At 39.2% G+C, this 16,174-nt stretch overlaps 1 protein-coding gene across 20 annotated transcripts in view; it reads right to left on the reverse strand.

The window, feature by feature from the left end:
- SULF1 (sulfatase 1) overlaps nt 1–16,174 on the reverse strand; it is a 124,185-nt gene that overhangs the window by 9,607 nt on the left and 98,404 nt on the right. For all 20 annotated transcript variants that reach the window (XM_009668375.2, XM_068932551.1, XM_009668374.2 and 17 more), the window contains 6 exons: nt 8,159–8,369; nt 4,450–4,696; nt 2,602–2,698; nt 2,418–2,512; nt 1,688–1,753; nt 1,045–1,217 (listed from right to left, as the gene is read on the reverse strand). In XM_009668375.2, coding sequence (XP_009666670.2) covers nt 1,045–1,217; nt 1,688–1,753; nt 2,418–2,512; nt 2,602–2,698; nt 4,450–4,696; nt 8,159–8,369 — 889 coding nt within the window. The remainder of the gene's footprint in view (nt 1–1,044; nt 1,218–1,687; nt 1,754–2,417; nt 2,513–2,601; nt 2,699–4,449; nt 4,697–8,158; nt 8,370–16,174) is intronic.

Genomic DNA, 16,174 nt, shown 5'->3' on the forward strand with positions numbered 1-16,174 from the left:
CTTATGGAATTAGTCAAAATATTTGCAGAACTAACATTATAGTAAAGATGCAGAATTACTCTTTCAAGACTTTATTTTTTATTTCTGCTCACTGTTGTGAAACCTAGGTTAGATCTGCAGCCTGGACAAAGTATCATAACTTCACTTAATTTTGCAGAGCTACATTTAAGGAGTATCTGTCCCTGTCATCTGTCCTCGATGACTATCCTTCGAAAGCCTTCAACCGCTGAAGGTTCAACAGTTATGTAGTTAACATTAAAATACCTAAAGAATTTGATTTAACATAATGGAAAGGAAGTAAGGGGTTTTGTTCAGTCTTTTTAGAGAACAGTCCTTTGTTCCGCAACCAGGCTTAAAATTGTTCAAACAGTTGTATACAAAGTATAACAGTGATAGAAGGCCTTTAGATAACTTTATAAGTAGAACCTTAGATCAAAAAGACAAGATCAAATCTCTTATTTCAGGGCATGTTGACCAAAGGAAAATGGGTATGGGATATAGGTATCATCTAATTCTAGTGTACTAATTCTACCTCATGCAATCATGATATTTAGCTCTGCTGGTGCGTGCACTGCTCAGAATTTGACTAGTTTCATTATACAGGCATATATAAATTAACATGGACGCAGATGGGGAAAGAATGGACGTACTGGGTTTCCCTTGCTTACCCTCTCTGCCTTGCTAGGCTGGAAACCCTGTCAGAATTCCTTTAAAATATTCATCCATCTTGATCTCCAGGAGATGACACAAATCTCAGTAGCTGGTTATGACAGCCTCGGTTCTAAGAGGCACATCCTCTCATTTGTTTCTGCAGTGTTTAGCTCAGAGCCTCTTGTGATAATTTCATATAAATGAGTAATGCAGCTACTACCAGCGCCGAAAAGCGCAATTCTTCCTCAGGACTTCAGAATTAAGGAAGAAGCACTGTTAAGTGCCAGTTTTTCAAAATAATGTTCTGACTGATTGCATGAAGAGGGAACTATACTACACATCAAATATGAACCTAATTCATGTTGGCATGCGGAAGTAAGACAGCAAACTTACAGTTCCAGAACGGGGCTGTTTGCCAGTGGTTGTTATCATGGGTAAAACATGTCAGTCCAGGAAGACTGCATTCATCTCCTTTCTTCTGGCGCTTTTTCCCCTTTCGTTCCTTCTTCCTCCTACGATTCTCTTTGAATAGCTGCAGTTTGCCATCTACTTCCTGTGCCGCTTCTCTGTTTAGAGAGAAAGGAAGGCATAACTTTCAGGGAAAGGCTTCTACCCAGTTAATAATAGCATTAGCAATTTTTATGTCTATCTGAGTTTTTTTAAAAGTTAGATGGTGGCAACTATGTCCTTCAGGAGGCTGGCTCTTCTAGCTCAGCTTCCACCCCTGGAGCTCTGACAGGGTGCTCTCTTCAGTAAATTTGAGAAATGACGCACTGATGCATTTAGCTTTTTTTAACTGTTGCTAAGTCAATCTGCCTCTGAAATGATTAACTCCTTCCATTTCAATCAATAGGGTTTTTTTTTGATGATGTTCTTAAAATTTGTTCAAAATTACTGAAGGTTTTTTGTAACAGCTTGGTATGTACGACCTTTCCCTCATCTCCTCCCTCCCCCCACCACACATAAAAAAAGTTCTTGTATTTCTATAGTCACAAAAAAGCCAGCTGAGAGACTGAGAGGTGAATAACATTCTTACTTGAATGGATGAAGGTGGCTCTTGAGTTTTTCTTGGGCCTTCACCCCTTTCTCTTTGTTGTAAAAGCTATAGGCAAAATTATTAAGAAGGTTGAATGTTATCAAGTCATGAAAGAATTCATTTGCAACACAAAAACAAAACATAAATATACATTTCTTGACATTTTCTTAAAGAATTATATAAAATGACTAAACCATTTCCACTTAATTTAAAGAAGTTATATGTGTGTGAGTGATCCTATGTTAGATTGTAGCAAAAAAAAGGGCAGTTTGAATACGTTAGCAGACATATCATCTCAATATCTTAAAATTCATACATGTATCTCTCTTTGATTTGTAATAGCTTCCACTCTTAAAATGGATCTAATTAAAATTTGGATCTGGCTGGCCTTTCATTTTCAGCTCCTTTGAACTAGGATAAATATCCTGACACTTGAATGTCTTTTAATGGCCAATCTGGATTTCTTCTCAAGTCAATATAAGGCAAGAGTTTTTCCAGAAAGATACAGAGCACAAACACTTAGACTCCTAATATGAGTCAGCTTCTCTCCTTCCCCTAATTGGGGATGACACCTGAATAGGCCAACTTCAGTCGTGACTACCCTCTAAGCCTACAGCAGCAGTAAATACCAACAGAGCTAATGTTCTTTCTTTTCCATCTCAAAAAACTTGAAAAAAAATATAAACCTAATCAATAGGTGTAGCTTGTAGTGCAGAAGATCATGTCTTACCTCTGCTTACTACAGTCACATTCATCTGGTTTTCTTCTTTTCAGGTGTCCTCTAACTTCCCTCAAATTCTTAATTTTATCTTGGAGAGCTTCGATCTACAGCAAATATTTCTGAGTCAGAATTATTCTTTGAAAAGGTAGCAGTGCAGAGACTTCCTTGGAACAGATTTTAAAATGCTTCTTACCTCCTTGTCAATGTAAGCCTTGTGGTCCTTCCAGGCTCTGGCTGACTGGTACAGTTCCCTCTCACAGTGAATAGTGTCATTTGGAAGAATAAAACATCTATAGATGTAAATTTAACAGGTAGAAAAGAGAAGATCAGTGGCTTCCCAATTGCCTTCCTTTTCTCTTTATTGTAACATTCCTCATTATTTCTTCATCAAACTTTGTTAAGAAATGAGTGGACTCTGCAACGTCTCATGTTGATTTAATATTATTCACAATTGCTTCAATCTGTTTTCTTGCCAAAATCAAAAAAATTCCTAATCTATGGCAGGCTCTGCCTGCCTGCTAAGCAAAAATGCAATGACAATACCATATTGGAGATTTTTAATCCAATTTCGAATGAAACTGAAATAAAAATCTACTCAGAATTCAAACCCTCTTGTTAACCAAACTTGCCATTGCTCATTTAACCAACTGCTGAGAAATATGTTCTTGCCATATGAATGTGACTCATCTTCCATGCATGCAAAATAGTTAAGAATAGAACATAAACTCAATGAGGTAAAGATCAACACAGATCAACAAAGACCAGTAAAGATCACAGGTAGGGAAAAGATTTCAAATAAGAAGTAAGGAAAAAAAAAGAGAGCACTCAAATAATAAGGCGGTTGCAATGACAAAAAATTTCACGCTAGTGTTCAGAAAGACAGCTATAGCAAAAGAAAAAAAAACTTGGAAGGCCAAGGAGGTCAACTGAGATAGAAAATCCCACAGATTATTGGCTTTTCAAAGTCTCCATGTAGACATACCTAATTTACTTAAATATGGTCGATTCCAATTTTATAGATACATCCTTTCTCCTCTTTCCCCTGCCCTGCTTCATCAGAACCCTTATATTAATTTTTGAGAATAGTACGTAAGGAAGACTTAGGAGCTTATCTCCTCTTATCTTCTCCCACTATGCTTAATCCTCAGTCACAGGACTGGAATTCTGAAAACAACACTTTGTTCATTAAAAGACAAAACTATCAATGAATAATCACTTTTTCAGAAAGGCATTTAAGACTTTCTTAATTCCACACTTGGAAATGATCAATGTTAAAAATTTTTACTTATTCAAAATTAACATTTATGTTTTCTTTGATGTTTTTGAAAAGAATGAGAAATGTTATTTTTACTTTAAACAAGACAAGAAGTTAAAATATAAGCTTTTTATTGACTGTGCCCAGAGACTTTTCAGATCAGTCATACCACTTTTTTAAAACTAAAAATATTTTAAGATTTTTGCCTTTTCATTCATATTCAGGGTAGGGAGAAAAACTGAAGTTGCAGCATCTTTTAGGATGGATAAAAGATTATTACTCTCCTCAGTAATAAACAGGTCTAACGTCTCTTAGGTAACTTTAGTGTCTGCAAACAACTAAACCTTAAGAAAGATGGAGTAACTGATCTAATCTGTCCTCATTTAGAATGGCATTAATATCACCTAATTTCAGCCATTTAAAATTTACACCTCTATGCCAAGTTAATAGTGTAGACGTTACAATGAACAGCAGGAGTGTTAACTTCAAAAGGTGATTGATCCATCATAGGATACAAGTTTAGATATGGAGGATGAATTTCCCTCCGGAGGTGCCTACTCCTCCTCAGAGATAAAATACAAACTAGACGCCTCACTTTCAGATATAGGTATTTAAGTGAAATGATTCCACTTAATAACAAGCAAAACTCAACTGTATCTAAAATTATCTGTGACAAAAGAATTAAGTTCTTATATAGTGAACATATAAAATCAGGAAAAAAAGGTAAAGAGATAGAATATAACTAGAAAATGAAGAAGACAGAAAAAATAGAAAAAGCAATTGTACTTGTGTGTCACTCTGACGGAGTTAGGTTGACCTATAGCATCAGTGCTATCAGCTATCATTGAGTCACCAGGAGCACCATCAGTTTGCTCTGCTTCTTCCTCGTTCTCGGCATTGTGACGCTTGGTGATACTTTTGGTCTTTAACACCTGCAGTTCTTCCTCTTCCAGATTTATGTCATATATTTCACCTTCAAATTCCACAGACAAGGAGCGGGTTTGGCGGGTGTGAACAAATCGTGGTTTGTATTCTAACACAGAAGAAAGAAATATTCATGGTTGCATAGACATACCCACATGACTCATGCCGTGGACACACAACGTATTCCAAAGAGCAAGAACAATGTTCAGTAAAAACGCAACTTATTTTTCCCTGGCTTTACAAAGATTGACTCGATTTTTTGATAAGTCAGTGTTGTGCCACAAGGTCTCCACCTGTAAACTGGCACGTCACAGAAGTTTGACTTCTTATGCTTTAGAATAATAATGATTTTTCAAAGGGATAGCAATACCTTTTCCTTCTTAAAGCTAGGTTCTAAAAAGGGCAAGAATCTATCATATATCAGTGTATATATATGCATACACACTGAAACATTCAGACATCCTCTGTATCTACGTATATAAGCAACAGATCTCCAAAAACTTGCTGCGTTGTAGAACTAGAAAGAGGAGATTCGTCTGGTCACTTTTACCTGGGTGACCGACCAATAAACTCCTACAGTGGAAGACGGCTCAGAGGAGATGGACAAGAGGAATGAGCCCATGAAGCTCAGGAATAATGTAGGGTGTGACTGACCACAGCTGCTGCATGGAAGCTCAACACAAAGGGGATTGGAGGGTCTGGCCTTTGATTTAGATAAACAGCTATGTCCATTGAATGGCTCAACTGACTAACCCCAACTGAGTGGATCAACTGGTGTAAAGTTTCTCCCTGAGTTCATCAAAAGAGTGTGAATGTCTCCCTGAGTTAGCCTAACTAGCATGCTGGGGGGGGCGGGGAGGGGGGAAGTGCATATATGGCTCAGTACGACATAGCATGCAAAAACCGAACAACTAACAAAAGAATTTGAAAGAGAGCAACAGGCTTGAGCTGGCTTCAACGCACATATATTTCTTTCTGGCTACTGGGGACACCCAGTGTCGTGGTAGTGACCATATTATAAAGATTGGTAATGGGAATCATGTTGGTATTGTGATTGAACTGAATATTGCAATTGCTATGTTTTGCTAAGTGTAACTTACACTTGTATTGTGATTTCAGTATATTGCTATATGTCAATATATTACTGTACATTACTATTACAGTATATTGCTGACTTATATACTGCTAAGTCAAAAATCCTGTTTAACATCAAATATCTTCAAAGTAATAAATTTTGATATTAAACATTACACCCTCCACGTGTGGAATATCTCAAAGAACCTGGTCAGAGAGTATTGGACTCTAACAATCTGTGGAAAGCTCTGAGTTTAGTAGGGTTACAGCTCTTTTAGTCACCGTGTTGGAGTTTTGCAAATACAGCTGAATATGACTGAAATTAGCTAAGATAATTAACTCTTTGAGAGTTTTTTATGCTATATACAAGAATACCTACTTGGGCTCATCCTGAAAGACCTCACACATTCTACCTCTTCTGCCAAATGCACTTGCCTCAAATCAAGCTGATGATAAAATCAATAGTCAATACCACATGAAAGTGCATTCTGCCTAGACACAAAAAAACTACACAAAGCTCTAGAATGCACAAATCCGCTTGTGAAAAAATGTGCGGGGCATCAGCGTCCGTTCATTGAGTCTATGCCGAGCGTGCCTTTCTAACCTAACAATTAATAATAAGTATTATAGCAGAATAAAATGAGAGCTCTAAGCAGGTACTGCCTTTGACAGTTAGTGCAGAGCCTATCACAGTTTTCTATTAGTTTCTTTGAGAGACTCATACTGAACCTTTCCTGCAGAGAGCAGTGCAGAGAGTGAGTCCCACTTAAAATTTCATTCAAATCACCCTATCTTTCTAAACTGTTTCAGTGGATGACTGCTGTCAGGTGAAAAAAAGGCATTCAGTCAGTCACGGAATACATTCACCCCTTTGAAGAGAAACCACAGCTTCAAAGCATCTTTCTGATTTATAACCTTATTACTCTTTAATCAAATAATGCAGAAAAATTCATAGGATCAGATGGGAAAAACTCTGGCAGGGTTATGGTCTCTTATGATAGCACTTATTAATTAAGTAGCTAAAAGAGTTTGGAATATTTTAGAATCTTATCTAAGTGTTATCTAAGAACTGAGGTCTGAACTAGCCCTCACCTCAAACAACATTTCATCATTATGAGTTTCTCTCTGCTTTGCTTAGACGAGCACTAAGGAGATTTAGAGGAGGAAAGAGGAATAAGAACACCTGCAAAGGAGAAAAACATAACAAACAAACCCTTTCTGATTCCTCCCCTTCAGATGTTTTCCATACTGTTTGCCCCTTTCCTCTTTCCTAGCCTGTCCCGCCAAGTCACTTCCCCCCAGCCACAATCCCCATTCAATTCTTGAGGGCGCTCTGGTAGCACCTTTTCTTCCAAGCTACACAGCAGGTATCTCTACCTGCATATATCCCCTGGGGGCACATTCCCGAGTTTAAGAATCACCTCAGCAGTCTGTGATATGTAGACTTTTTGGCAGAGGTCAGTGTGTAGACACTATGAAGTTCCTTACGTCACATTAAACAAATGGAAGAAATTATGTCAAGGCACCGTTCAGTCTGAACGGTGAGACAACTCAAGACAGACAATATTGTGGTTGATCTATAAAGAATATCAGGGATTATTTTTAACATATACTGTGGGGGAGGATTTAAATCAGGAAAGATTTTGAATTATACTGCCATTATTTTCTTATTTCACAGACATCTATGCAGCATCTTCTAATTTTATATTTCTCACACAGCTACACAGGCTCCCTGTTATATTGGCCTGCTATATTTCATTGCACAATCTAGTATTCTGCAGAGAGAATAGGAGAATACAGCCTGCTCTTTAGCGAAGCCCCTAAAATCCAGATCTGCTTTGATTGTTGTAGAGCTTCACTTTCATCACTGGCCAGAGAGATGAAAATACTTGTTCCTGTAAAGAAGCTGGTTCCCTTTAAAATAGCTGCTTCTTTAAATAGGCTGCTGTTCTATAAATCCTCAGCAGGGATAAATCCAAGTACTGCTATAACTCCTTTAGCTCATGGGCCACTAGAGGACACTACAATCTAACTTGTTCTCTTGCTGGCATCCTGGGACAGGCTTGTTTGAAAGCTGCAGCAGCATCTCGTTCTGACAGGAGTCAGGGAACTTACATGCCTCATGCAAAAGATGTCTTTGGGATATAATAAAACAATGTTTTAATTCAGTGCTAATGATGCAAGAAAACACTTGCTCTGGCTACCTTAGCAAATAAGGCACTGATTCCTCAGCAGAGCTCGCCAGGTTTTATCTCTGACTAGCGCGATAGGTGGCACCAAAGCATCATCACCACAACTTGCCTAAAGAATATTCCTTACTGTGATATAAGGGCTAAGTTTTGCTATTGTTATTACAGAGGCAATTACATAGAGCCTGACCGCCAATTACAGGTGTATTCATTCATTATACACGGAGGTGAAAACAAGCGGATACCAGTAAACCAACCCTCTGCTAGCCATTTCTCTCCACTCTTTGGAGCATCCAAATCACACCTACTTTGTGCATTTCTCAAGAACTGTCTTTGATTTTTCCTTTGGGTCCTGCTGGTTCGGTAATCAGTGTCCCCGCAGTTGCAGTCTTTGTCTTTGCCGCTGTATCCCCGGGAGTGTATGCTCCGTGTTCTTTTTCTGATGGCAAGTATGTCACTAGATACCTTACACTTGTGAATGCGAAGCTTGCCAGAAGCATCCTCTGTGCACTGCCACTTCTATGAGAGAAGAAAGTGAAGATGATTTCCCAACAGAGCTCCAAACTCCTGCTATTTTCAGACAGCTTGTAAAACATGATAGGAAAATTTCTTTAAAAACTAAATAATTCCTTAAATAATGAATAGAGAAGGGAAATCTTTTAAGGGACTAAATTCTCTTACATTCTTCTCAACATCTCTCTCATCCTAGGCAAACATAAGCTTGAATGAAATCACTGCAAATCTACATAAAAAAATACAACCCAGCCAAAAAAGATATATAAATCAAGAGCATCTAGACTAAACACATCCGTGAAAGAAGCAAGTAAAAAGTCTTAATTTACCGAGCCACAGAGTACAGCTGTTAGGGCTGTTTTTACCAGCTCTTTTTTTTTTCTTTGAAAAAACAAACATCGTTTCTTTGTTGTGTGACTTGGAATTTCTAGCATGAGTCAAAAGAAAAGAAAAAGATTCCCACAGATGAAGAAGAGCTGAGATCGGGTCAATTGTAGTTTTTCTTGGAAAAGAGAAGGACAAATTGCGGGTACGATTTATACAAAAATACAGAAAACACTAACAGTAGGTAACTTAGTTCCTTACTAGAGGCCAGAGGTAGGACTTGTACCCTACATGTGCCCTCACAAACCGTGCTGCTCAGAAACATAAACATGGCTTTTTTAATATATATTTTATATGAGAAGTGTGAAACCATAATAACAGCAAAAATATAACACGCCCACTATACCCAACAGGTGTAATCAGCGTGTTAAACACTTCCAGAAAAGTGAGAGAGGAAGAACGGTAGAGATAGCCAAGAAATAAATTAGCAGAGATAAACACTTCGGGATATGAAGTTTTGCCGTTTGTATCAGGCTTGGGACAAAAAAAGGTGCAGGCTGGAAGGAGCACCTGTAAATGGCTTTGTGTTTGTGCTGAACATCAGAGCAAGTGAGGGAGGGTGAGAGAAAACAGGGTTTCTCCCAGCTTGCCTGCACAATGTCTGTCTGACCTGATTATCAACATCACTGCACCCAAATGGGAGATTCCAGGTGGATTTTTCCAGTGGATCCCGCTGTCATCCCTTTTCAAATGAGAAAGTGGCTGAACTGTCTTAAAAAAAGCTAAAAGGAAATGTCGGGTGTTACATGGATAGGCGCTGACAGCTCAGAGCTCCTCTGTCCATGTTTAAAGGTTGCCATACACGGCGTCTGAGTGGTGGCGGGCACTCACAGCACAGGACCCAGGCTAAGAAGCCCACAAAGATTTTACACTAAGTTGTAGTTTGAATAACAAAAGGAGGAACTAGCAATAGCTATGTTCATTTATAATTTTAATACAATTAGAAATGACTAGCCACATCGACTACACTTTATATACAAAGCAATCCAGTACTGCTGGGTGGTGCTGAGAGCACAACTCAATAATGCTGCTGAGACCTGGAACCCTTTAGTTACAGCTTTAGCTAAGTTTGCCTATATGGTGTCCTCTCCTGGCTCCCATGAAGGAGTTGCATAACTTTCTCTTTCCTCATTAATAATAGAAGACAGCTAGACAGATGCTGGTCCTAACGGAGTCTCCAACTCGATTTCTGAAATAGACGCTAGTATCAGAGCAGATACATTCGAGTAAGTCTCTTCCATTAACTAAAAGCCGCTCTGGTTTGGTTTTGTGGTGCTGTCAAGCCAGCTAAGCATGAAGAAAAATACCTAAGCCTCAGGTAGATTTGGTGACCTGATAACCTGAAGAGGCAGTCGCTGCGGCAGCATACAACAAAAACCAATTTCTGACTTATACACAGCAGTCACTTCAAGGAATGCAGAAGAGGTGAGGGAAAAATATATTATCTGGCATATGCATACACCCCTACTAAGCTAGCTGTTCTGGGCTTTCTGTCATGCAGCACCTCTCTACGAAGCACTGCAATATAGATTGACCCACAGCACTGTAAAAGCACTCTCGAGCCTAATCTGACCTTAAAGATAGGCCCTATGCTCCGAGATCTTGCCTGCGTATTGGCATGACTTTGATCCCAAAACAGTAAAGTGTGTTTAAAAGGGCATAGGCCTGCTCACAACTGTCTGTCTTCTGAGAAATCATACTCATGTCCAGACTTTCTGTGTCAACAAGCAGAGGTATCTGAGAGCGACAAGACTTTGCTAGATTTAATTCTGCAATAGCATGTGCACTTTTCCTGTAGCAGCGAGAGAAAATGCTTACAGGATAAGCACTGACTTCACTAGGCCATTTCTTGTGTGTACTGGGTATGTTACACTTACACATTTATTGTACTAGCTTTTAATGATACTCAGAAGTACCATTTTAAAGTAAAATAAGCATTTTCTTTGTCTAACGTTAATTATAGCAACAGGTACTAACAGTTCTGGAAGTGGCTTCAACAGTCGTTTAGATCATTTTCTAACAATATTATGACTAATACTGAAACAAGACTGTCTGTGCCTAATATGAACCCTTAACGGTTCTCTATTTGAAACAGAGATTAAATGTGATTCAGTTCCTCTTTTCTTTGCTTTAAAAAGTATCGTTATAAAGATGCTTTAGAGTTCTAAAATGGAATTTTTAGACTAACCTTCCTGAATCCCTGCCCATGCCAGTACAATCACAAACTGAGCATGCATTATGCAGTAAGTCATAATGGTCTCTCTTCTCATCTTAAGATCTATGAAATGCATTAAAGCACATAAAAGAGCATTCTGACTGAGGTACTGCCCCTTCTCCTCCTCTGTTTTCTACCTTCCTTCCCACTGTGAATACCAAAATGCTCTTGGAAATCCAGGACTTATTAGGTTAGGTTTCTGAGTCCCCAGGCTCTCCATCAAGAAAAGAAATCATTGGCCTATACACAAACGAAACGTTATCTTCATTAAATTTGAAGTTATATATGATTCTTTATTTTCCCTGCTTATTTTCCTTCCCCTGGTGATGTTTCACAAGACACCTAAGGTGATCTAACCATATGCTACAGGAATATGGGACAGTCTCACCCTCCCCCTGCTTCTGGCTGCAGCCCGACTTTGGGACCCCTGGGCTGATTTCTTCTCTCCCTCACCAGGAGGAGAAAGGACTAACTCAGAACAAAAAAATAAAAAGCAATAGGAGAAGAAAAACAGGACCTTGCCATTTGGCTGCAACAAGATAATGTCAGTCAGGTTGTGAAAAACAACCTGTGTCAGTCTTTTCTCCTGTCATTGACTCATCTTTCCCTCCTTTCATCTCATTTCATCACCCGCCATCCAGCAATTATTTCGATCTCACCTCAGCTCCTCACCACCCAGGTTTTCCTTCCGCCTCAATTTAACTTCACAGAAGAAGCAAATGTGGAAGAGCAGCCTTAATACCCTACATCAACAGGGACCTGAAATCCCACTCCTGAGAGCTGGCATAACCCCACCGCCTTAAGGGGCTTTGCTGAGCCCGGTGCCAGTGTCCGCAGCCGCCGAGAGGCAAAGGCAAACAGAGCCGAGCGTCACTCGGCTGCTCTGGCCTCTGCCGAACCTGAGGTTTAAAACTATGATGCATGTTCATCTGCGGGTAGAAGTTTACCCCCGTAAAGTCATTTGAAAGGCAAGGGGGAGCAAATGAGCTGATTAAAGGGGTATTGATTGCACTCGGTCGCTTTACTTCACGCTGCAGCCAGCCCAGCTCCAGTCGCAACTTACGGCTAACGGGAACAAGGCGGACAGCAGCAGATGACTCGGCAACTACCTTGGGCTGCAATTTCCTGGTATTAAGCACTTTGTGCCACAGCCCTAAAATTAAATAAGTCTGTTTCATTACTGAAAATAATTAAGGCATAAAAAATATACATCCAATGTGAATTACTGTGGTCTGCTGCACTGTAAATACCCACTTACGCAGGTTTTCAAATCAACATTGTTTAGTTAATAGACTGTGACAGCTTTGAGAGAGCTGCGGCTGCCTCATATACAGGGGAAATTAGTTAGACAATTCATGAAAGGTGTCTCGACAGTAGGCAAGCTAAAGGTTTCTATGAAATGTAATTACGCTGCATTTGCAGCGTAGACACTTTAGTGTTAATATCTTGTCAGATTTTATCACTAAGCTATGAATCCTTTGAAAAACATGCAACCGGAAATAGAGCACAGCTACAATATTTTTACAGGTGCTTTTTCATTTTAGTAATGGTTGCTTTTATGACTAACTTTAAATATTGTTACTCAGCCTAGAGGATGTTCAGACAAAGCATGAGAAGGAAAAGTTTATGAATTTAAACATGTCTTTAAGACCTAATTTCCTTTTTTTTTTTTCTGTTTAGAAAGGTATGATTTCAGTTTAAAAATGGTTTAGATGAAAATACTGTGAAAATGGTTTAGATGAAAACACTGTGGTAGGCTGTATGTATGTGCGTACCACTTTCCCCTACCAGCAGGCACCAGACCTGGCTGTGTGTCAGGGGACCTGATGTGCTAATACTGGTCAGGGTGTCTGGTTTAGGGTTGTGCTACTGGAATGAGGGCTGTTCTTGCTTTCTGTGTGTTGTTCAAAGAGGCCCTGTCATGAAGCATATTGAGAAGTGCTCTGTAATTAGTTGGCTATGGTAAATAGTGCAGACCAGCAACAGTTTATTTCTGCTGAACCAGACCTGAATACTGAGAAATGTTTACAGGCTAAGGCCATGTCCTCTATGCATTCCTGCACTGCAGTCATGAACCCAGGTCCTGACTGAGGCTTCTAAGTGCTCCTGGAAATACTAATTTGTGTTGTATTTTGACGTTATTTGAAGATTGCAAGCAAAGTGCAGCTGTTTCACAAGGACAGCATGCCAGGTCCACTTGGGAAATTTAGAATTGCTTCACTTTTGTAGAACAAAATTCACTTCCTTGAGTTTAGAACTGGTTGACGCCACCCACAAGGGCAGGTCCCAGTTTTTGCAACTCTCCTTCATAGTGGGACCAATCACTCGTAGTTCCAAACTGTACTGATGATAATACATTCAAAAACAGTTATTTATAGACAGCCAAACCCCTGAGGAAGTGTTCCTGAAAGTGCAATGGGTTAGTGATTCAACAGATAGGGAAGCAATCTGTCACATAAGAATTAATGTAATATAGGGAGAACGTATGCAGGGACTTAAGAAAAACACACAGTTAATACACACAGGGACATTATCGAAGGAAAAAAAGAATGAAGAAATTAATCATTGAATAACAGAAAGAATTGGATTAAAATCGCAAATTTCAAGCGACTTCACAGTGTTTACGAAATGGGAGAAAGGGAAAACTGCCTTGCAAGTTTGTTATTGATGTATAGGCATGACTGATTTTAAATGTCGTAGTTATAACTGTTCTCTAGTTTATAAAAAATGCACGGACTGTCAGTTCTAGAAGCCCAGGCACTTAGGTCGAGACATCAACTATGTCACCTTCGTAACGTTCCCTACCCAATCTATTAGCTTATCTGTACTTACAACTCAACATAATAGACTTCTCCGATCATCCAGGAAACATCCGCTCCCAGGTGCAAATAAATAGGAGCAGATGACCCTCAATGATAAATTTAGCCATTCAGTTATAAAAAGGTATACCAATAATAATCAGATTCCTAATGGGTGCAGAGAACTTACTTAATTCATACTATATTAAACTGGAAATATTAGTATGGAAACTCTGCATAAAGAGAACCACAAAGGAGTATTACAGATAGTGCTAAAAATGATTCTTGCTTATGCTATGTTTTCTGTCTAAACAATTCTGGTATATAAAATTGCTTCAGAAAGGTGCCATACTACCAAAAAATCTGTATGTTAGGGAATGTTGATAAGGTGACACTAATAATGCTGAACACAGTTATGTTTCGGAAGGGATGATACTGGTGAAATGAAGATCTTCCCAGACTGGAATATCTCTGGATTTTATCCAGAATAGAACTAGTGCTTAATATTAAGAAGTGCTTAAATATAAAGAATTGTCGAATCTGGAAAAGCTGCCCTCTGTTGAATAGGAAACTTAAATATTTAGGCTGAAATACGAAATATTTAGGCTGAAATATGAAATATCATGCTTTGAAGGATTATCTTTGGAGATAAAGGAACTTATCTTCAAGTGGTTATAAGTCATAAGCAGGCTGGTATCTTAACCAAGAATATAATGATTTCTGGCTATTCCTACAAATTCTTGAGCAACGGAGTTGCAGATGATGTTTGTGTCAGCTACGAAGGACGACTCCGCAGGGTCTGAAGTCATTGCAAGAATTGTTCAAGGAAGCACTGAAGCATGTACTTAGTGCATACATGAGTGGTCCTGTACACGTGTGTGAAGTTAAGCCTGTGCATAAGCACCCTGCTTAATTATGATTAAGAAAATACGGCGGAACCAATTGGCAGATGGCAAAGAAGAGCCAGCCTTGAACTGATGTTCTGGTAGAAGGCTTGATAAGATCAGCTGTCACTGCTTTAAACACAAATGTTACTACTTAACACAAATTGTTACTACTAAGAATAAAAATATTTTCCTTTCTTCCAGTAATCTACACTGACTGGGCTGCTAATACCTCTCTTTAGGAATGCTGTAAGTAGCTCTGCTTGAATAGCTGCCATATGATATAAAATGGAGAAGCTGAGGCAGCATATGGAAGAGCAATAGGCTAACGCTCCCTCGCACGCTCAGCATCGGTGCCTCTCCAGTCCAGCAGTCATCAGGGGGCTGCTCTGAAACCAGGAGGATCAATGAGTGATGTTTACATGCCATATCATAATTTTAGTTGGGTTTTAGTGGGTGCTTGAGGTCTGGCTGTCAATTTCTGGCTAGCCATCTGACACTTCTACCCAGCTCTTACCGGCTTATGTGTTTTTACTCATACTCTGCAGCTGGTCATAAAGCTGACCTTCACAAATGTATGGTCTGTGATATTTATTTTATGAGAACATAGATACTTGAGCCAAACCAGACTACACCTAATAAGCCACATTCTAATTTCCTTTACAATATTATCTGTAAGTTGATTGATGGCAAGTGTTTTTTTAGCATTACAAATGGACAAGATTTTGACTGAATGCTGATATGATAATGTGATAAAAATGATATGAATGATAAAATTAAATTTTTTCACTAGATTTTTAAATGGGAAAGTATACATAAGAAATAAGAGAGATGTCTAGATAACATAACATGCTTTTTGGATCAGAGCCAGAAGAGCCTTGCACATTTAACTGCAGAGCTGATGCCTGGATTCGACAACATGTCTCTAGTGACTACCTGTAAAGCCTTAAATGACTATAGAACATGTTCAGACCTAGTCTAACTAAAATCTCATTGTACGGTCTTTAGGCATATTTTCAGAGCGGAGCCAAATCTGCAGTTTCTTTAGGGCAGTTTGGGGATACACTTGCTCAGGAAGACATACAGTATTCTGCATCTCTAAAGCTGAGGTGCCTACAAAAAAAACACAAGGAGGGCTGGTGGCTGTAGCGTTATATCTAGCTAGCTCCGTGTGAGTTTGCGAGCACGCAAGCTATACCAACACACGTAGCGCGATGCATTTTTCCACGCTGCCTGCTGCCAGTGCTCGGTTCAGCTGGCAGCAGGCGACCGCTTCTTACAAGTTGCAGACCTTTGCTGTTCCCACACTGGCAGGTAGCGCGGAGCAGATGGCCCGTAAAATAAACAGACCTGTGTCTGAGTTTGCTTGCTGAATCATGCAACCTAAGAGCTGAATTTTTAAACACAGAGCTTCACAGTCCTCCTTTTGGGATGATGGAGTCTCGTGTGTGTGCTGGGAAAATCTTAAAATAAGGTTGTGTTTGTGCAACTTTTTTAAGAGGATGAAAATGCATGTTTTGCTATGGATTC

Source organism: Struthio camelus, chromosome 2, assembly GCF_040807025.1.
Source record: "Struthio camelus isolate bStrCam1 chromosome 2, bStrCam1.hap1, whole genome shotgun sequence".
NCBI classification, from domain to species: domain Eukaryota; kingdom Metazoa; phylum Chordata; class Aves; order Struthioniformes; family Struthionidae; genus Struthio; species Struthio camelus.